The sequence below is a fragment of the Monodon monoceros genome, unplaced genomic scaffold (genome assembly GCF_005190385.1).
Source record: "Monodon monoceros isolate NGI ecotype Baffin Bay Population unplaced genomic scaffold, NGI_Narwhal_1 Super_Scaffold_9, whole genome shotgun sequence".
In the NCBI taxonomy this organism is placed as follows: Eukaryota; Metazoa; Chordata; class Mammalia; order Artiodactyla; family Monodontidae; genus Monodon; species Monodon monoceros.
Window position 1 is genome coordinate 19191463 of NW_021703786.1, and position 22501 is coordinate 19213963.

At 45.4% G+C, this 22501-nt stretch overlaps 2 protein-coding genes across 4 annotated transcripts in view; one reads left to right on the plus strand and one right to left on the minus strand.

The window, feature by feature from the left end:
* CFAP97D1 (CFAP97 domain containing 1) lies at positions 1-14677 on the plus strand. 3 transcript variants are annotated; one of them, XM_029212636.1, is made up of 6 exons: positions 1-190; positions 689-759; positions 1031-1149; positions 2115-2238; positions 2729-2785; positions 14492-14677. In XM_029212636.1, exons 1-5 carry the CDS (start codon positions 67-69, stop codon positions 2774-2776), a joined length of 486 nt encoding a protein of 161 aa, XP_029068469.1. In that variant the 5' UTR covers positions 1-66; the 3' UTR covers positions 2777-2785; positions 14492-14677. The 3 variants fall into 3 exon arrangements, with proteins under 3 accessions (XP_029068469.1, XP_029068468.1, XP_029068466.1); XM_029212635.1 differs by lacking the exon at positions 14492-14677 and adding an exon at positions 3292-3410 and having other exon boundaries at positions 39-190; XM_029212633.1 differs by lacking the exons at positions 2729-2785; positions 14492-14677 and having other exon boundaries at positions 67-190; positions 2115-2292.
* Positions 11639-22501, minus strand: part of MPP3 (membrane palmitoylated protein 3) — a 27150-nt gene continuing 16287 nt past the window's right edge. The window contains exons 12-19 of the mRNA XM_029212563.1: positions 22328-22348; positions 21726-21767; positions 20411-20575; positions 20236-20316; positions 16805-16898; positions 16480-16588; positions 14989-15111; positions 11639-12733 (exon numbers count right to left, since the gene is read on the minus strand). Of these exons, the coding sequence (XP_029068396.1) occupies positions 12557-12733; positions 14989-15111; positions 16480-16588; positions 16805-16898; positions 20236-20316; positions 20411-20575; positions 21726-21767; positions 22328-22348 (812 nt within the window). The 3' untranslated portion in view covers positions 11639-12556. The remainder of the gene's footprint in view (positions 12734-14988; positions 15112-16479; positions 16589-16804; positions 16899-20235; positions 20317-20410; positions 20576-21725; positions 21768-22327; positions 22349-22501) is intronic.

Here is a 22501-nt window from a genome sequence, read left to right on the forward strand (position 1 = left end):
GGACAGCTAAGTACCTCACAGAGGAGCCTGGGTGCCTCATTTCTGAAGTGAGACTAGGAAGAGAAGATGAACAATTCCCTGGATTATCTAGCCTACCCTGTGATCGTCTCTAATCATAGACAGAGCACATCATTCAGGAGGAAACTGGACTTTGGCCACTACGTATTTCATAAGAATAGAATACAAATAGGTACGTGGGGCAATTTGAACAGGACACTGCGACTAGGGTTCTGGAAGGGCCCACCTTAGAGATATTGACAGTAAACCAGACCAGTACATGGCTTTGCAAATTTGTCTTCCACCAGGGAGTTCATTTGATGGATATGCTCATTTAAACTCTTTAAAGCCAAAGTAAGGTAGACAGAGGATAGGGCTTCAGCATCCAGTAGCCAGGCTAGTCGTACTGGGAAAGGGTGGGAGAGAGGTTTCTTTCATTAGATTCAAAGGATATTTATGTCTGTAAATTTTACTTTTCACAGCCCTCACCATTCTCTCACGTCTGCTCAAAACTCTCCAAAAGATCTCAGTTTGGGAAACTCAACTAAACCAAAATTCCTGAACTGGATTAGTTCAGAATTCAAACTTGTAATGTTTTAATCAGGGCCGTTGTCTAGAATGTGAGCAGATTTTCTAAGGCTACTAAGAGGACACCTGTGATGTAACATTGCTCTCTTTCCCCCCTCTCTAGTGAAGCCTACTGTTGATACCAAGCCTCCAGTGGTGCACACACATCACATTTTAAAACTGAGCAAACTACAGGTACTTGTTCCTGCCATTATTGATTTTATCTATGTGCTAAAGAGGGCCAGTTTCCCAGAGCCTTCTAAATACCCACCTCACCAAAGATTCGTTCACCCTTCTCCTCCCCATACACACCACCCCTGGATTCCTCAGCTTCTCTCCCAGTCTCCACTGTGGCCCCCAATATGCCCCTTTCGCACAATCCCAGAGGAGGGGGATGCTCAGCGATTGTGGGATGGAGCGCCATGTAGCAATGACGTCACCATGATGGGGTGGGGTTTCTCACCAGGGTGAACAAAAGAAATTCGACAAAATCGAATATGAAAACAAGCAACTGTGTCAGAAAATTGCCAACGCCCACCGCGGCCCCGCCAAGGTGGATTGCTGGAACGAATATTTCTCTAAGAGGTAGTGTTCTTTCTCTTCATTTCATTTTCCAAAAGTCAAAATTGACTTCACCCTTTTTGGGTTTTAGTGCCAGAGGAATACTTAAGGGAAGTTATCTTGAGGGATAATCAAAGAGACCAAGTTAAGGAGAAAGAAAACCACCCCAAACAGGGACCTTTCTCTAGCGTTAAAGAGCTTTTTTTCCCTCTAAGAGACTCTTCAGAGTCCTATTTAGAGTTTGACACAAGAAAGCACTTTTGTAAAATGGTGACCATAGCTGGGACTACAGCACTCTTAAAATTGTTTCCGCAAATATTTCCTGAACTACCATGTGCTAAGCACCAGGACTATAGAGGTAAAATGAGAAGTATATTTCCTAACTCCAAAGAACCCAATGTCAGGTAAGGGGGACATTTATGTAAATAGTTATGCAGTGTGATCAGGGCTCCAAAGGAGTGTATGCAGGGAAAGAAGAGTGGTGTGTGTGTGTGTGTGTGTGTGTGTGTGTGTGTGTGTGTAGGGGGGTGGGGAGTGTCAAGAAGTCTTTCCTAATCCTTGTATTTTGAAATTGAGTTGACAGCTGAGGGGAGTGAGGTGAACCAAAACTTGTCATCAGCCATTTGTGATTTATCTGTAGGCAAGAACTTCATCCTCTAAACCAGAGATTCTCAATCCTGGTTTCACATAATAATGCCTGGGAAGCTTTTGCAAAATGCCAATGCCCAAGCTCCATCCCAGACCAATAAAGTAGAATTTTCTAGTAGGCAGCGGGGCTGAGAACCACTGATCTTAATCTGAAAAGGCTTTGCACGTTTCCCAGAGTGTGGCCTGGTTCAACAGGCGTACAGGGCCTCAGGGCTCTGCGGGACAGCTGGTTCCCTGCACTTTGGCAGCCTGGATTTATGACATCACGACTTCATCTCCCCCACTCCCATCCAGGAGGAGAACTTTATTCTTCACGCATCTTGGGATTTTGTATTTTTCAGCTTAAACAGAGAAACAAGGAACCGGGAGCTAGTGAGAATCACCATGGAAAACCAGGGCATTCTGAAGAGGCTTGGTGATCGCAAACCCCACTATGACCGCAGGTCGTTGGAGTTAGACTGGCAGGCACGTGGGTACTCTGATATTCCTATGCACGCACAGAGTTTGCGTTCAGAGTAGAGCCAATCTCAGGAGAGACCCCTAAGCGGCTGAGGGTGAAATCATGAGAAATGCAACAATCATTGAAAGAAAAACTACCCAGAGCCTACAAAGCTAACAACAGGAGCAAACCATCCACCAGCTTGGTAGCAAAGCCATCATGTGTCAGCTTCAGAGAACATCTGGTAGCATCTTCCCTCATCCCTTAATTCATTCAGGCTGAATGGACAAGCAAAGGGGATGAGGGTACACAATTCAGTATGTGGTTGACTTGCTTCATTTAGGAATGGCTCTTCAAGAAGGAAAAAAAAAAAGCCATCCGCAGTGCTTTTATAAACTTCCACTCCCTGTCTTTGGTCTGAAAGCCTTTTCTAAGCCACCCGTAGGATTTAGAACTTCAGCTTTCTCATCAGCACCCTGGCATTGACATAAATCTTTCTGATTCTTTTCCTTCAAGAATTCAAGGCGCTATATCAGAAATACAACCAAATATCTTCTCTCCTGAGATGAATAGGTATGTCTTCACACGGCTGCTCTTTATTAGAGAACACGGTGATCACAGTTGATGCCAAAGTCCTGAAAACCGTGTAGATGGAGAACGAGGGGCCCAACTAAGGGGTGGATTTTGCTCTTCTGTAATATTCATTGGCCATCCAGTCAGGGACTAGAGCTCTGTCTTTGTTTCCTCTCTGCATACAAGTAGGAAATGACTGCCTTTTGTCATCAGCTTTGAGGCCTTACGTGAGTCTAAGGGGAAGTGATTTGTTTCAATAAGACGTAAACAGGAGGTCTTGTGACTTTAATATTATGCTAAACTTATATTACAGATCTCTGTCACTGTTCAAAAGTAATATTGTGTTGGCATTTTGTATTATTTCATATTATTAGTAGTGACTAAGTTTCCCCGCTCTGCCGCTGCCCCTGGGGAGAAGGGTAAATGGACACTCAAGCTTTCCAAAGAACAGTTCTGTATAATTGATGGCTCTCCATTTCTCTCCTTGTCCTCTCCCTGAATACAAGGTTACTCACCATGGAAAAGACAAGAGAAGGTCCTAGGATTTCTTAGCTGCTTAGGATTTCAAGACACTCCTAAGTGGCTGAATGCTCGGTCTTAAGATGCTACAATAAAGCTTGGAACATAAAATGAGTAAGTTACATTTAAAGTACCCAAAGGCTTTAAGTCCCATCCCCAAATGGAGACAGAATGGGGCAGGCAGAAGGAAAGATGCAACAAGCATTTTTATGGGGGGCTATGACAAGTTTTAATGAGAGAGAGAAAGAGACAACTTTTTAAACCATACACCATCACCACCACCCCGGGGGAAAGAATTGGTGGGGTGTGATGATCCAGCCACAAGTTCAGCTCTGTCAAAATGGAAAGCAAAAGCATATGAACACATGACAAGACAGTGCTGCATGTCTTCTGTAATTGGTCTAATTATTTTGAAAGAGAGTAGATCTTACATGTTCTTATCACAAATAAATAAATGTTTTATTTTAAAATAATTAGATTTACATGAAGGTGCACATAAATGTACAGTGGGGCCTCCTGCACCCTTCATCCAGCTTCCCCCAATGTTAACATCTTGTGTAAATACAGTACAGTATCAATCTAGGAAGTTGACATTGCTACAATCTATAGAGCATATATAAATTCACAATTATACATGCACTCATTTGTATGTAGGTGTATAGCTAGTTTTATGTAACTAGCATGTCTAGTTTTGTATAAGTACAACCACATTCGAGACAGTTAACTGTACCATTATGGAAATACTCTACTGTACTACCCCTTTTGGCCACAGCCTCCCTCTTCCTCCAGCCCTAACCCCTGGCAATCACTAATCTGTTTTCCATCTCTGTAATTATGCTGTTTCATGAGTGTTACATAAATGGGGTCATGCAGTATGTATCCATTCTTTTCAGATTGGCTTTTTTCACTCCATATAATTTCCTTGAGGCTCATCCAGGTTGTGTATACCAATAATTCATTCCTTTTTATTGCTGACTAGTATTCCATGGTAGGAATGTACCACAGTTTATGAATGTACCATTCACCTACTGCAGGACATTTGGGTAGTTTCTAGTTTTTTGACCGTTTTGAATAAAGCTGCTGTGAACTTTTGTGCACAAGTTTCTGCATGAAAGTAAGTTTGATTTCTCTTGGATAAATGCCCAAGAGTGTATTGGTGGGGTTGTATGATAAGTCCATTTTTAAAGAAACTGTAAAGCTATTTCCAGAGTGGCTGTACCATTTACATTCCCACCAGCAATGGATGAGTGAGCCAGTTTTTCCACATCGTCAGCAGCAATTTGATGTTACCACCATTTTTAATTTTAGGCATTATAACATGTGCGCAGTAGAGAAACTTGCATTTTTCTAATTAATGAAGTTGAACATCTGTCATATGCTTACTTGCTATCTGTATATCCTCTTTGGTAAAATATTGGTGCATTTGCCCATTTTCTAATTGGATTTTTTTTTAATTGAATTTTGAGAGTTTTTTACATATTCTAGATCCAGGCCCTTTGCTGGATATGTGATCTGCAAAATATTTTTTCTGTAATTTATCTTTTCATCTTTCACAGAGTAAAGCATTTTAATTTTGATGACATTCAATTTATCAATGGTGAAACTGTTCTGTATCCTGGCTCTCTCATATCAATATCCTGGCTGCGATACTGTGTATAGTTTTGTAAGGTGCTACCACCTGGGGAAACTGGGTAAAGGGGACACAGGATCTCTCTGTATTATTTCTTTCACACATGTCAATCTACAATTATCTCAAAATAAAAAGTTTAAAGAAAAAATCAATATGTCCAAATGTAAATTCATTTTTAAACTGGTTCCAGTGCATCTCGGTTTGAGGAACTACTCTTCTAGACATCCAGGTGAGAAGTCTAGCAGTCATCCTTTACTCCCTCTCTTTCATCCCTTCCTCCTTCCTGCATTTTTTTTTTTTTTTTGCAGTACGCGGGCCTCTCACTGTTGTGGCCTCTCCCGTTGCGGAGCACAGGCTCCGGACGCGCAGGCTCAGCGGCCATGGCTCACGGGCCCAGCCGCTCCGCGGCATGTGGGATCTTCCCGGACCGGGGCACGAACCCGTGTCCCCTGCATCGGCAGGCAGACTCTCAACAACTGCGCCACCAGCGAAGCCCCTTCCTGCATATTTTTAATCTACCAGTCCTGCTTCTCAGTCTTTGTATGTGCTACTGCCCATTTCAGGCGCTTGTGATTTACAACCGGTATTATTAATGCAAAAATATGCCCATATCACTTTCTAGCTTAATACACCTTCAATGATTTGCCATTCCTTCCAGAATGAGCCACACTTCTTAATACGGCCCCCCTCAATCCTGTTCCTCCTGTCTTGGAAGCCTCTATCAACAAGAATTCTTAGTTCAAGCAACAGAAATTGACTTCAAGTAGTGAAATAATCTACTGAAAGAATATGAAATCGTTAACAGTATTTGCTAGAAAACTGCGGAACCCAGCTTCAAGCGGCACATCAAGGGACAACGCTCCAAGTCTTGCTGTAGAACTGGTCTGTAGCGCTGTGGCTAGCACAGCTGCCCTCGCTCTATCTAGAACTGGATCTTGCTGACCTGCTAGTGCCGCCTCTGAAAAGTCTTCACTGTCCCCGCCATTTTGTGTCACTACCTCCCAATTCCAAGTCAGTGAAGGTCTATCTGATTGGTGTAACTTAGATCATATATGCCCATTCCTTATCTGCAAGGGTCGGGAGAATGAGTATCTGCCTTTTTCCCATGCTGGACATGAGTTCTGCTTCTCATTCTCACCAGAACAGGAAATTTCCCCCCAGTTAGAATGAGGCTCAGATACTAGAATTTCACAAAAATGACAAACGTCTGCAAACTTATTATAGCTCATCATTCCTTGCCTTTTTCAACTAACAGAAGACATGTTTTCTTCTCATCCCATTCATCTGTTGTCCCCTGTAGCTGGAAAATCCATAGTTCTACGTCTTTACCTGGAAAACACCTATACATTATTTATACAAGCGAGTCCATTCTCTAGGAAGTTTCCATGAACTGCTCAGGTTATATTAGGTATTCTTTTAAATGTCTGCAGATTTTCCTGTTGTCCTTCTGTTATTGATTTCTAGTTTGAGTCCATTATGATCAGAGAACATACTCTATATCTCCAATTCTTTTAAAATTTATTAATATGGCCTATCTAGGTGAATATTTCATGGACATTTGAAAAGAATGTATATTGTGCTGCTGTTGGGGGGAGTGTTTTAAAATGTCAATTAGATCCTGTTGGTTGATGGTGTTCAGTTCTTTTATACGCTGGATAACTTTCTGTTCTAGTTCTGTCAATTGCTGAGAGTAGGGTGTTGAATTCCCCAATTATAACTGTAGATTTGTCTATTTCAACTTTTAGCTCTATCAGTTTTTGCTTCACGTATCTTATTTATTTATTTTTAAAGCAACTGGTGCTCAAGCTGTTTTTTTTAATGAATTTATTATTTATTTATTTATTTTTGACTGTTGGGTCTTCATTGCTGAGCGTGGGCTTTCTCTAGTTGTGGCGAGCAGGCGCTACTCTTCATTGTGGTGTGCGGGCTTCTCATTGTGGTGGCTTCTCTTGTTGCAGAGCATGGGCTCTAGGCGCGCAGCCTTCAGTAGTTGTGGCTCGCGTGCTCTAGAGCGCAGGCTTAGTAGTTGTGGCACATGGGCTTAGTTGCTCCGCGGCATATGGGATCTTCCCGGACCAGGGATCGAACCCATGTCCCCTGAAATGGCAGGCGAATCCTTAATCACTGCATCACTAGGGAAGTCCCTGCTTCATGTATTTTAAAGCTCTGGTGTTTGTTGCATACACATTTAGGATTGCTATACCTACTTGGGGGAGTGATCCTTTTTACCATTTTATAATGTCCCTCTTTGTCCCTAGTAATTTTCTTTCTCTGAAGTCTACTTTATCTGATAATAATATAGCCTTTTAAAATGATGTTTTTAAAAAAATTGTTTGCATAATATTTAAGTTTCCATCATTACTTTCTGTCTACCTATGTACACTTGTATATGACGTATAGTTGGGTCAAGTTTTTTTAATCCACTCTACCAATATCTGTCTTTTAATTGGTCCCTTTATCCTCCTCACTTTTAGAATATAATTATCTTATGTATTTCCTCTGCATACACGGAGCATCACATCAGATGGGGTTATAACTTTTGTTTCAACCAGAAAATATGGATAAAGAAACTCAAGAGGTGAAGAACTATCTATTATGTTTACTTCTATTTTTACCTTTTCAGTTGTTCTTTTCCTTTCTGAAAGTCCCAGCCTTCTGCCATTTTGTTTGGAAAGCTTTCTTTAGCCATTCTTTAAGGGTCAGTCTCAACAAATTCTGTTAGTTTCCCTTCATCTAAGAATGTCTTTATTTCCCCTTTGTTCCTGAAGGATAGTTTCCTCACATACAGGATTCAAAGTTGACAGTCTTTGCTGTCAGCACTTGATAAATGTTGTGTCACTTTTTCTGGCCTCCACAGTCTCCTTGATAGTAATACTAAAATAGTATTAGTAATAGTAATAGTATTAGTAAAATAGTAACACTTGCGTTAGTGTTCCTTCCCATTGTTTCTCCCTGTTCTTAAGATTTTTTTTTTCCTTGGTCTTTAGTTTTCAGAAGATTAATTATGCTGTATCTTGATATGGATTTCTTTGGGCTTATCTTATTTTGAGTTTATCACCTTCTTGAATATGTAGATTTATATCTTTCATCAAATTTGGGGAATTTTCAGCTATTATTTCGTTGAGTACTTTTTGGTCCCACACTTTCTCCTCTCCTTCTGGGACTCTGACGATACAAGTGTTAGCTCTTTTGTTATTGTCTCATGGGTCCTTGAGGCTCTCTTTTTTTTTTTTTTCCCAGTGTGTTGTTCAGATTGAGTAATTTTTATTGATCTTTCCTCAAGTACCCTGATTTGATCTTCTGTCATTTCTACTCTACTATTGAGTTCATCTGAGTTTTTAATTTTACAATAATTTTTCATTTCTATAATTTCCACTTGGTTATTTTTCATAGCTTCTATTTCTTTGCTAAGATTTTCTGTTTAAACAATTTTTTTTCAAGAGAATTTGTTATTGATTGTTGAAGCATTTTTACTACAATTGCTTTAAAATCCTTGTTAGATAAATTCCAACATCTGAATCATATCATATTGGTATCGGTTGATTTTTTTTTTTTTCTTATTTAGATTGGGGTTTTCCTGGTTTGGGATATGATGAGTGATTTTCTATTGTATCCTAGATATTTGGGTAATTATGTTAGGAATCTCTTAATGCTATTTACATCTTCCATTATAGCAGGTAGGAGTCCTGTTTAGGTGTAGTGTATAAGTTTCTGCTTCTTTTATGGGTTTTATTTCCAATGACATTATAGTTTTCTGAGCCTTCACAATACTATTCTGGTCTGCTTGTTCTTTGGATGTTTCCAGGACTCCCACTCAATCCCTGCTGGTGTCTTCTGCAGTGTAGGAAGGTGCTTCCCTGGGCTGCACAGTGTTGCTGGACCACCTTCTGCAGAGGGGCAGGCAGACACTGCTGGGCCTGGGTCTCCTAATATCACTGGGTGGAGGACAGGGAGACATAGGGCTTCAATCCTGCTCTGAATGAACTGCGCCACCTGCTGGTACCCAGGTGTGGAGTTAGGGCTGGAGCTCCCCAGTAGGTCTCTACTAGGCTTCCCCTTCCCTGTCCTTTGGCAGAGAAAACAAGCTTTTCTCCCTTCCTCTCTCCCTTCCTCCCTCCCTCCCTTTTTTCCTTCCTTCCTTTTTTCTTCCCTGTCTCTGTCTATTGGTGGTTCTGGGTTGCAGGCCTCTCCAGAGCCCAGTCGGGTGTAGGAGATGAAAAGAAAACCCAGGAAAGTCACCACACTGTTGTTCCTCAAGTCCTGAGGTTTCCTAATCAATCCACCATCTTCTCTCCAGCTTTCAGAGTCCTTTTATCATTGTCTTTTTAATAAATTTCCAAGGTTTTAAGTTGTATTTAGAGTTGAGGAGGAGGGAAAAATGATTCTACGTCATCTTGTTCTGAAACCACAAGCCTGACTTTTAAAGGAAGCAGTTTGAGACTGTATTCAAAGGGCAGGAAAAAAAAAATCCATATCGACTCCACCAATTAGAGAAATGCTGCTTATTAGTTCTAAACTATATGATTCAAGAACGGGTTTTGTGCATATGTTGGTCTGTAGTTATTAAATAAGTCACCAAATGCTTTCATATTTTTGGACACATGATCCTGTGATTGGTGGCATAAATGATGTAACCCTGGGTAAGTGGATGTAAAACTCCGATGGGTCACATGTCTTAAAGCACGTATGTTTTCAAACATACAATGGTAAAAGCACAATTGGCTAATGTTTAACATAGCTAAGCATTGCCTGTGAAGGACAGATGGTTATAATTTTCTTAAACCCATTTCCTTCAGGGAGTGGAGTGGATGGTAGAGAAGATTACAAATTTATGGATCAAGGATGGCAAACAGGATAAGTCACTTGCCAGTTCTGCTCAGTTGAGACTGGATACTATATCCTGAAAGATCCAAAGCAGTGCCTACATTCAGCAAGACAGTACTGTGATCAGTTAGTGCTGTCTGCCACGGATATAAGAATGGTTGGTGGCAGCACATATGCCCCACCCGTCTAACATCCTTGACCTAGAAGAGCCCTCCAGAGCTCACATTCTCTCTGGTTGTAGACACAGGCAGAGAGCTTACCGGCATTTGAGGGCCCAAGGGGGAAAAAAAAGGTACATTTTGAGAGGGATGAAATAAGCAGATTTCTTGGTGTGAGGCCCAGAGTGATGGACTTTTGCAAAAATTTTGCCCAGGGGGTCAGAACATATGTGCTACTGGCTGGAATGGGACTGGGAATTGAATTTACACACATTCCACCAATATACATCTGTAAACAGGTGCTTTTTTTTTTTTTTTAAATGAGACTTTTCTTTTTACGAACAGCAAAAACACTTTACAAATGACCTGTCTCTGGGGCCCTGTCCATTCTACTCACAGATTTCGTAGCAGCCAAACAGCTGTCAACACAGCTTGCCTTAGAGGGTGAGAAGGCTACTTTGACAGGAAATAAAGCAGGCATCACATTTTAATACCTTGCTTTACAATACACATGAAGGGAATGATTACTATTTCATCTGACAATTGTGCGAAAATATTAAGAAGCGGAAAATGTCTGTTGTAGTATGAAATATAAAAAAAAAATCAGCTGTTATTCAACCACTGTGCTCCTACAATGGGAGAAAAACCACCCAGATGGGACTTCAGAGTTGGTGAGGATCTCCACCAAGGGGCCTCCGTAGGTGATTTTTCTGGAGTAATTTTAACTTATGTGTTTTTTGCCTGAGAGCTGAGTTTAGATCCTGGCTCTCCTGAATAATACACACAACTTGGCATATGCCATTCCACTTCAAAGGGCAGCTGCCCTCCCTGTGCTGGTTCTTTGTGGAACAGCTCAAGACTAATTTCACTTGATAAGAATCCAGTACTTTGTAAGTGCAAAGAGGTCCTCATCCTTTTGCCAGAAAGGTCTGAAGAATGTGATCCTGTTAGGTGGACCTACCAGGTTCATGAGCTAGAATGTGGCATAGGTATCCTTGTGTAAGAAGGCAAAAATGGAAATTTCTAAATGGGCAACAGATCTTCTCCCTGGTGCTTCACCCTTCACCTGGCCTCCTTTTTTTTCTCATGAGGAAAAGAGCTTGAAAATTTACACATGTAAGCAGCCTATTTTCAGTCTTAGAAGCTGCAACCACACTGCATATTATTGTAAATTCTAGCTGAGAACACATTCCTCACTTCTAAGTCCATAATTTAACAGGTAGCCTCAATTATGGGACCACAAAAGAAACAGGCAGTATAGTGATTAATGACCATCTCTGGTATTAGGAAGACCTGGGCTCAAATACAATGGCTCTGCCATTTTTTTAAAGCTGTGTGAGCTTGAACACATTATTTAAACTTTTTAGCCTTGTTCTTCTCGTTTGTATAATAGGGATGATAAGAATCCTACATCAGGGAATTCCCTGGTGGTCCAGCGGTTAGGACTCGGCGCTTTCACTGCGGTGGCGAGGGTTCAATCCTGGTGAGGAAACTAAGATCTCACAAGCCATGTGGTGTGGCCAAAAAAAAAAAAAAAAGAATCCTACATCATAGGCTTGGTGCATCTGTCAAAATCACGTACGTAAAGGCCTTAGCATAGCTCCTGGCACAGAATAAAGCTTTATATACATTGGCTATTAATAAGAAATAGAATTCTCTGAAGCTAAGATATATCACAAATCCTGTGTGACATTAAGTACTCTTGCTCAGAGACAACCCATCAGGCCCACACTCAGAGTCTATGTACTTTGATTTTGATGGTCAGGACTGATTTATTGCGAATTAGGCATAGTTATGACAGGGGGGAATCATCTGGTTTCCCATGATGTAGCAGGATAGGAGCCCCTATAATCTGAAGGTAGGGACAGGTGAGAACCAAGAGAGCTGTCAGTAACAAGAAAGACAAGTGATGGAATAAAATAAATCAAAGCAAGCAAGCATCAAGTTTCAGAGTCTGAGAATATTTAGAAAAGGCACAAGCAGCCTGACATTCCGCAAGAGTCCCTGAAAACACCACTGTATCATGGAAGAGGACAGTAAATCACGGTGACAGGGGAGGGTGCCTTAGTCTGCCAAAAAAGTTGATGAATGCTCACTATTTAGGAAGGCAGAGAACCACATTTTCCATTACCAGGCAAACGCACACTACCGAAAAGGTTAAAATCAACATTTTAGTGCCTGAAGACAGGGGAACGTCAATTGCATGAAAAATCCTCTTGGGTAAAACAACTCAACTTCCAACGAAGCCGGATAAATGAAGTGTCACTCTGTTTATAAAGCTTAAACACCTCTGCAAATTGGTACTGTATACATTCACCACCACCACCCCCCAAAAGACAGTGGCTACTCAACTTTGGTACGGAGAATCAGGGTCAACTTGCCTGTGATACTTTAATGAATGACATGTGTTATTTTGTGATATGCTCCCTTTCGACTTGTATGTTCGGCTCCAAAGGGGTGCAGTGAAAAGCCGCAGACAAAAACTGGCAAAAAACAAGATCCCCCACATAGACTCTTCTTGATAATGGAGTTTATGGAAAATTCTGCCCTTCTCGCTCAAGATTCCTTGATGGTAACATGGGGGAGCCTGGACCAGGTGGTCTTCCGGGTCCCTTCCAACCTGGATGTTCTAGGATACAGTTACCTGACCCAACTAATAGGTACCCAGTGAGTTTCCTTGCTCAGCCTCTCTAAGAGTACTCTGAGCTGGCTGTACGCACTCTGGAGGTCCTCCTTCACCAGCACAGCATCTACCAGGTGCCCATAATGCTGGTCTATGAAGGCAGCAGAGGCGGCCATCTCTCGCTGCTCCTCATCCTGCAAGGAAAAGGGGCAGTTAGGGAACAACTGGGTTGTTCTCCCCCCAAATAAGAAACCTACAGCCTTGGGCTTCCCTGGTGGCGCAGTGGTTGAGGGTCCGCCCGCCGATGCGGGGGACACGGGTTCATGCCCTGGTCCGGGAGGACCCCACATGCCGCGGAGCGGCTGGGCCCGTGAGCCATGGCCGCTGAGCCTGCGCGTCCGGAGCCTGTGCTCCGCGACGGGAGAGGCCACAACAGTGAGAGGCCCGCGTACCGCAAAAAAAAAAAAAAAAAAAAGAAACCTACAGCCTTTGTCTTGGGCAGTGTCCAACCTCTCATTTTTAGGTGATGAGTGGATGACTATGGCCCTTGAATAACCAACTGGGTACACAAGAACAGAGCATAGTGATGCTAGCCTATCAAACTTCCAAGTAAGTTCATGGGCGGCAGCCATAAGCATTGTTCAGTCATTCACAAGACATCTGCTGAGGACCTGTTAACTGCGAGCCGCTTCGGGCAGATGCCGATTCTATATCTGCGTGTCTGTATATGTCAATACCACACTTCCTGTCCGAAGGTACGTCCAAACTAGCAGTACTATTGTGTTGCATGGCAATTTGGTTAAATAATTACAGGAAAGAACTAAAAATAGTAGTCACTATATAAAAGCAAAGCAAGCATTTCTGGAATCAACTAGGGGAAAAAGAAGGAGAATAAGTAACTCAAATGCCTTCTGAAGACTCCTAAATTCGTCATGTAGAACTCAGTTCTTCTTTTCATTTCCTCAAACCAGAGCCCAGCATTAGCACAGCTGACAAAGCAGAGATATTTAAGAAAGTGCTGGGACAACCCTGAGCCAATCCCTCATTTCCTTAGGATACCTGGCTTCTCTAATCAGATTGCTTTCCTGACATCTAACCCTAAGGTCTAGACAGCCAGTGATCCCTCCTTTACCCAACCTACCCAGTGTTTTGTTTGCTTCTTCATTCAAATATACCTCTAGTAAGTAGAATTTCAAGCAGGTAGTCCACTGACTATTAGCTTGGGTTTTGGAAGAAAGGAAAGGGGCAGGATCCACACTGAGTAAAACTGCAAAGTGAAATTTGTGGCTGGCATTCACCCACCTCCCCTTCTATCTCCTTCCAGTCCTCTGCTGCTTTCTCGCCTCTGCTTCTAGGGGCTCTGTTTTTATGCTGCCATGGAGGGGGTGAGCTGTCTTCCCCTAAAATGACCCATATTCCAAAATGTTCCCTCCCCCTCTCTGTCACCAATCAAAACCAGACTCCTACTTTAGTGAGAGCATCCATACTTTCAGAAAATATGTTCTGAAGGTCTAGGAAACAGTTTATGCATGCTACCGCAAAGACAGAAGAGACCTACGGGAAGGCTTAGATAACTTCTTCTTACTTCTTTCCCCCAGGAGGGAAAAACCTAGATTAAATTGGGCAGAGCTTCCCAATTCTATATGGCATCTTGCAGGGCTCCTCTCCTACTCAAAACCACCCTGCAGTGTCCCACTGCTGCCCCTGGATCTTTCATCCCACTTCCCCCACCCCCTTACACACATATATCCTATAGACTGTCTGCCGCTACTAGAGTTTCCCCTCCTCCAGGTACCTTCATTGTTCATCCTGGAAGCATTTATCTATTTAAGAAATTATAGAAGGAACATTCTTTTGCCCCTAAATCACTCAATCTTCCTAATAAATACCTGCCTCTTGAAAGAACTCAAGTAATCTCTAATGGAGTAAAATGTGTGACATTTGTTTTGAAGCTGTCAGTCCCCTGAACCCTTTCCCTGCCCTGTAAAAGTGGAACTCAACCACCTGCAGCTTCAGCAAGAGAGTCACAGTCCTGAGCTGCACATAGGAAAGATTCCCCCATGATGCCCCTTGCCTCCATCTTGGATTAGCTTGCTGGATCTGAAGTTGGTGTTTCAGTTAAAAATTATTTGGGTTTGGCTTAGGAGTTCAACAAATTTTTGTGGTATGTCACACTCAGATCAGGTGCCTGATAGATGTCAGTCCCTTAACTTTCCAACGGGGTGCTTATGTGAGGGAGTGGAGGGTGGGGAACCCAGGCAAAGCCACTCCTGTGTGAATTGGGGGGCACTTCTGGCTGCCCCACCCTGAGTCTTCAGGTCACATGACCATCTGAGTCTGGCCAACAGGCAAAATGGAAAGATGGTCTTGTGTAGAAGGTATGGGCACCCACATGCAGCTAACGGCCCTTTTAGGCCTTCGGAAGAGAAATGATCAACTTTAAACTTACAAGCGGGGCTGCTGCATCCTCACAAGCTGGGGACATGGGTGGCGTCTTCCTCTTTTCCTGAATTGCAGGCTTTACAAATATAACGTAGGGTTTAAACTCTGAGGTCCTCAGTTGTTGCAGTGCCTGAGAAAGAAAGTTCAGGAACATTATATACTTGGAAAATATTTTATTATGAAACGCACTTCTTGAATACTCAGTAATGGTGTGCTTCATCACATAACCCCAATGGCAAAGGTCCTGATTATACGGTCATATGACAATGGCCTTCATCCGTGCAGACCACCTGCTCATTTTCCCGCTGGCCTCAGCTGGACCCTGAAGGCTCACTTGCCGAGAACGGAGGTTCCAAAGCCTCAGCTCCGAGAGTTGCCATCTTTCTTAGCTCTGACTACCCTCCACCAAGCTCTAATTAGCCTTCGTACACCCTTCTCTGCCTGCCTAGTCCTGATGGAAGAACCAGCAGGATTTAATGTGTGTACCTGTTTAGTCAAACGTCATCAGTTTGGACTAATGCAAAATTTGTGCTATCACACAGGCCTCCTCATGATATTCAAAGAAGAAAAGGTTTGCCAAGCAAATGAAGAGACTAAGAGATTCCTTGAAGCAAATTGTAAAGACTTTAGAAGGTTTTCAATATGCAAATCGTCCTGTTAATTAGTGCATTTTATTTATGATGTAAGGGCCTGTATTTGGAAACACTGGTATTAAACTGCTATACGTACAGCTTGCATCCCCTCTAAACCAATAAAATCACTCTTCAAAAAAATTTTTGAAATTCAGACTTTTAATTTCCACTACCAACTCCCAGTAAGTCCAAATTAGTGAGGGTTTTCCTTTCTGGACATAAGGTGCTTTTTGGAATCCGTTTCAAGCCAACTTCTGTAAAATAAAGCCTACAGTGTATGTCATAAAATCAGAGCTCAGCCCCTACTGAGTTCAAGGCTTACAAATTTTTCTCAAAGACAAGGTTAAAAAGACGGTTAAGCCCCTGTGGGGTGTGCAGGACTGGAAATGTCTCTGAAGCACTACACAGGGTCAAGTCTGCCCTTTTTCCCTTTCAAACTGCTCTCCTGACCACCTCCCTCAGTGGTTCTCTAAGTGGTTCTCTGATTTCACTTGTCCTCGTCGGGGAAGGGGTGGCCCAGCTTCCACTGGTGCATTTACATCTAAGTCCCTGACTGTCAGGTCATAGTGGACCAGTCGGTGCCACCATCTCCTGCATGATTTACTCCATGCAGAGGTTACTATGTTGGGCCTGTGGGCCACCAAGAGGGTCCCTCCAATTCATGTCATCTTTGTGTATAGAGGTGCACATTTTGGGATACAAAAGCTTTCATTAGATTCTCAAAGGGAGACCCAAGGAAATATTAACCTCCAGTGCTCTGGAATAAAAAGTCCCTGGACTAAGGTCGAATGTTCTGTGAAATGTACAACCCCCTAGTTTATAAAAATTCCATTAACAGGAAATGCCAAACTGGCCCAGGAACTCACATCTGGCTCCACGTCCACCAAACACACTTTGTTTTTGGCCATCACAACCTGAATGGCTTCCAGGCTGGTTCCATAGAGGTTTTCCTTATATTCACCATGCTCCAGGAACCTAGAACAGCACCACAGGGGAAAAGGCCTTCAGCTGCTGAGTTTGCCTGAATTAACACAGAAGGTGAATGGCCCACCATGACTCCCCACTCCTCCTCCCATCCTCTGCTTCCCCTGACTTTTCCAGAAGCCCTCCCAGGAGGTCAAGTGGAAGACTGGACAGATGCAAAGACACACAGCTGCACGGAGGCCCCACTGGTCCATCAAGGAAACGTACTTGTTGTGATGCAAGTCGGCCTCAAACGCTTGCTTAGAGACGAAGTGATATTCCACCCCATCCTCCTCATGGCTCTTCCTGGGCCTGGTGGTATCTGTGAAAGAGAGGAGGGTAGCTGGGCAGAGATGTCACAGCACAGCGAGCCTGTGCCCTCATTCCTGTCCGGAGCTGGTCACGGATTTGTGTACAAACCACCCACTTCCCTCCATCGAGGGTCCCTGTGTGCAGGCACGTCACTGACTTGCACAGCTCTGTGATGTAGGCAAAAGGAGGCCTCCGGTTTTGCAGGTGAGGAAACAGAGGTGCAGAGGTTAAGCACCGTGTGGATGTCCCACGGCTGGGAGCAGAGCTGGGTCGGAACGCTCTCTGTCTCAGGCCAAGCGTATGCCCTTAACCACTCTGCCAAACTGCCTCACTGATGCTGTGGCTTTTAAAGAATCGCCTAAGGAATTCCTAGTCCTCTAGGTTTTATTTCCTAATTGTTTTTCTTTTTGGGAGCCAAGGGGGCAAAAACTCAGTTGACCCTGCTGTATGTTTTAAATTTTTTATTCAATTATTTCTCATCTGGGGAGAAAAGGCATGAAGACAGACAGTCCCCTCGTGGACTAGATGTTTCCGCAAGGCTGGCTCTCACATAATTTTTTTTTAATTAATTAATTTATTTATGGCTGTGTTGGGTCTTCGTTGCTGCGTGGGCTTTCTCTAGTTACGGCGAGTGGGGGCTACTCTTCATTGTGGTGCGCGGGCTTCTCACTGCGGTGGCTTCTCTTGTTGCATAGCACGGGCTCTAGGCGCGCGGGCTTCAGTAGTTGTGGTTCACGGGCTTAGTCGCTCCGCGGCATGTGGGATCTTCCTGGACCAGGGCTCAAACCCGCGTACCCTGCATTGGCAGGCGGATTCTTAACCGCTGCGCCACCAGGGAAGACCCCCTCACACAATTTTTAAACACATAGTGTTTTCCCTCTGATTTCCATAATAGAATCAAGGCACGCACCTCTGGGGAAAATCAGATCCTCCACAGAACAAGAGCACACGCGAAGCAACACACAGCTTTTTCCAGAGCATTCCAAAAGAAAAGAGGGGGTCTCAGAGGACAGTGTTTTCTCCCTTGTGGGCCACCCAGGGGATGCTCTGTGCGCCGTGTGACATCTGTGTCCAACCTCTGGCAGAGCTGCTAGGGTCACCTTTCCTGACCGTGTCCTTGCTTTAAAACTTTTATTCACCCACTGATTACATTCTAAACACCTTAGATGAGTATATGAGACCCTCTTAATCAACCCAGCCTCCCACTCAGCTCATCTCCCCCCCCACATCACCCACACTAACTTCCCCAGTCCCTCCCATTGCTGTACTGGGTCATATTTTGTCCCTTTGCACATGTTTTTCCCTTGGTATAGAGAACTCTTCCTTCTCTGCCTGAAAAACTCCTACTTACTCTTCAAAACCCAGATAAAAGTCACTGCTGCTGGGAAGCCTTCCCTGACTCGCCTGGTTCCTAATAGCAGGGAGAAAGTCACCTATCTGTGGGATGTCTAGAAGCAGGTAGGTCTAGCCATCCAGGTACCCCACCCCCAGAGGATGGGTCTGGAAGTTTCTGAAGGATCCATGTGTGAACAACTTCCACACGCCCTGTTTCAGTCCATCCTTTCAGCCTGGAAGGCTGTGGGCTCCCTAAAGTTCTCCCAGGTCCATCACAGGTGCTTCCAGAATGGCCTCCCCAACCCCCCATGACCCCGCCACCACATCCCTACCACTTCAGGTAGGATTCTGGAAGACAATTCTCATAACCCATAGACTGAGCTATGAGCCCTGAGGCCCAGGGGAGTGATACGGCAAAAGAAAGAATATGTAGGTGCGCTTCCTCGGAATACTCCAGAAAGGTCCCATTACTGCCACCACAGCATCCCTTCTCAGTGGCCATCAGGTGCCCACATTGTATCCCTCTGAGGAAGAGGACTGAGAGTCTCAGAAAGGAACAGCCAAGGACAGGAAGTGGCAAGCAGCAGGTGAGAGGCTGATGTGTGGCCTCAGTAAGAATGTGACTGTGGGGGGATTCCCTGGTGGCACAGTGCTTGAGAATCTGCCTGCCGGTGCGGGGGACGTGGGTTTGAGCCCTGGTCTGGGAAGATCCCACATGCCGCGGAGCAACTGGGCCCGTGAGCCACAACCACTGAGCCTGCGCGTCTGGAGCCTGTGCTCTGCAACAAGAGAGGCCGCGATAGTCAGAGGCCCGCGCACCGCGATGAAGAGTGGCCCCCGCTCGCCGCAGCTAGAGAAAGCCCTCGCACAGAAACGAAGACCCAACACAGCCAAAAGTAAATAAATAAATAAATAAACTACGACGGTTTATTTAAAAAAAAAAAAAACAATGTGACTGTGGGGACTTCCCTGGTGGCGCAGTGGTTGAGAATCCGCCTGCCAACGCAGAGGACACGAGTTCGAGCACTGGTTCCGGAAGATCCCACACGTTGAGGAGCAACTAAGCCCGTGCGCCACAACTACTGAAGCCCATGCACCTAGAGCCCGTGCTCCGCAACAAGAGAAGCCACCGCAATGAGAAGCCTGCACACCGCAACAAAGAGTAGCCCCCACTCACCGCAGCTAGAGAAAGCCGGCGCATAGCAACGAAGACCCAACGCAGCCAAAAAATAAATTAAATTAAAAAAAAAAAAAAGAAGAATGAGACTGGGGCAGGTTGCCTGGGTTTGAATCTTGGCTCCACCACTTACCAACTGTGTGACACTGGACAAGTTACCTAACCTCTCTGAGCCTCAGTGTCTTCCTCTGTATGGGATGATGATGATCCTCTTCTCAGGGATACTGGGAAGGCTGGCCAAGCTACTGCACATAAAAGCTCTTGGTAGAGCTCCTAGCTACTGCACGTCACATTCAGAACCAGGACTTCTGCCTGCTGGATTTCAGCATCTCCAGCTGCCTCTGGACTCAGGAGTGTACATAGCCACCCTGCTGGACTGGATCCAGCTGCAGGCGGAGTGCCCGAGCAACACTGCTCAAGGGCTCTCTGGCTTCCCCAACCTACTCTCTTGCCCAAGCAGAGAGCAGGGGCCATAGGAGTCAGAGTCATTGGGAAGAGGAGGCTGAAATACACCCACTGCTGGGGGCCCCTTGGTGTTGGGCTGAAGTTGCCACTTTACCTGCAATGAGCTCTAGACTCACCTCCCATCCCAGGCAAGAGCCAGGCAAGTGGTCCTCCAGTTACTGCCTCAGAGGGTCCTAGTGGACCACTGAGAGTGGGTCTCTTCCCATCATGCCTAGGTCCCCTGATGTGCCTATAGCAGGCAGTGCCTGGCAGTCCTTCAGACCCAAAGTAAGGATGAAGATGGATACATGGAGTCAAGTCCCCAAGAAATAGTCATGTGCAGACATGCTTGCACACACACATACACACACACACACACGAGCCCTCTTACGTGGAACAGCAACACCAAAGTGCTGTGGGTTCTCTGCCACGACCTTCTGCTTCAGCTCGTGCAGTCGGGCTCCCAGAGACCCTGGGAAACAAAGGGAAGGCTGCAAGGTCCCTGCTGAGCTCCCTCCCCACCCCTCCAGGGAGAAACCAGCCCATTCTCTGGAGACGTCACCTACCGATCAGAACCACCAGGCGGGGCTGCTCGCCGGGCTGGTGCTGGTACCTGGTCACCTCCTCGTAGGTCGGCAGCTTTGGAGACTCGGCCACTGCAGATGTCTTTCCTTCCTGCGGGCTTCCCAGTCTCTCCCTGCGGCCCAGCCGGAAGCTCCTCCGAAGACCAGCTTGGGGAGAAGGGCAGGGGGACACTGCGGCATTTGTCCCAGTATCTCCCTATAGACTTTCTCTACCTGGTCAGACCTGGAGGTGGGACTGAGACCCACGGGCCTCTCCCAACCACCTTCTGCTACAGGAAGGGGTTGATCGGGACGTACGGTAATATGACGAAAGGGCGATTACCTGGCGTCCAAAATTTAGGGTTCAAGGCTACTGCTTTACTTGGTATGTGACTGACCTCAGGCAAGTCATCACCCCTCTGCGCCTCAGTCCCTTATCCATGAAAGGGAATCCAAATCTACAAAGGCAACGGGTGCTCCTAGATTGGATCCTGGATCGGGGGAAATGCTCTAAAGGACATTATTGGGACTACTGGCAAAATTTTGATATGAACACCATATTAAATAATAGAATTGTATGCCTGTTAAATTACAGGAATTTTTTTTAAAGATAAATAAAATAAGAAATAAATTCCCAGAATTTGATAATAGCCCTGGGTTATATAAGAAGATGTCCTTGTCCTTAGGGGACACACGCTGAGCTATTTAGGAGTGAAGGGACATGACGTCCACAACTCTTAGTGACTCGGGGGGAAGAGGGTTAAATGTGTACGTGCAGAAAAAGGGAATGATAAAGCTAATATGGCAAAGTGTTAACATCCGGGGAATCTGCGTGTAGCGTATATGGGAGTTCTTTGTACAATTCTCACAACTTTTCAGTAAGTTTGAAATTGCTTCTGAACGAAAAGTTTAAAAACTCTTCGTCTGTCTCTAAGGCCTTTGAAAAGATTTACCAAAATAAAAGAAGTGAAGGTACTTTGGAGATCGATAAAAGGCTCCATTGTTGTATGGGGGTGGCAGAAACACTGAATCAACTACGATTGAGATTATGGTAATAATAAAATCAGTAGTAATGTAGGGGTCCTGCCAGGCCACTGCTCCCAGCGGCTGGGTGAAAGTTGGGGTGGGGGACCCCAGGCCTGGGCAGGCTCAGCCCAGCCTCTGGCAGACACAGACTGAAGGAAAATGTGGGTCCCACAGACTCAGCTGCTCTTGAGGGGTTCCTGGGCTTGGATCACCTCTCCCTGACCCAGGAGCCCACGGTGGTCTGTGCATGGGCGGGGGGGGGGATCTCGGGGGGAGAGCCCCCATTACTTACCCACATAGTGTCCTTTGAAATATCCCTCACAGTCACGGGTCTCTGGGGACCAAACAGAGAGAGGGAGGCCAGTGAGCCATGCTGGACACATGCCCCAGCCCGGAGGTACCCAGGCCCCAGATGGCCAGGCAGAGCCCTCTGGGATGGCGTCTCGGGGGGCCCAGGACAAATGCCATGTCCCGGCCACCCCAGGTAAACAAGTTCCTCTGTTTCACCCAGTTCTCCATGCTTAGGCCACAAACAGCCTTTCCAGGCCTGGCTGGGGTTCTGGGCCAGCAGACCTCGTTCCAGCCCCTCAGAGTTAGGATCAGTGAGAATAAGGAGGGGAGATTCACTCGCCCTGCCCTACCGCTACCCAGCCGGGTCACGTGGTCATCCCAGCCAAAGTCCAGGGAGGGCCGGGCCCCACGTGCCCACCAGCTCTGCAGGCCTCAAGGAGCAGGTCGGTCCAGCTGGCAGAGCAGGGAGAGGGGTGCCAGGAGCCAGAGGGGCACAGCAGCCCCAGAGCGGGGTGGCAGAAGGGAGAACAGGCCCCTCCAGCCCCAGACACTCTACAGAAAAGGGGCCTGTCCATGCACACAGGGGACAAATACTGGGCCTACCTTCGTCACAAGGCTGATCACCTGCGGTTTGCACAAAAGACAGATGGAGCAGCGTTAGCGGAGGGGAACCGCGAGGCCCTGTGGCCCAGAGGCAGCCGCAGCCTCGGGTGCCTCAGGAGCCCTCCATCTGTCCCCTCTTTCTTTCCTCCAACAAACCCGAGATCTGAGCTGCGG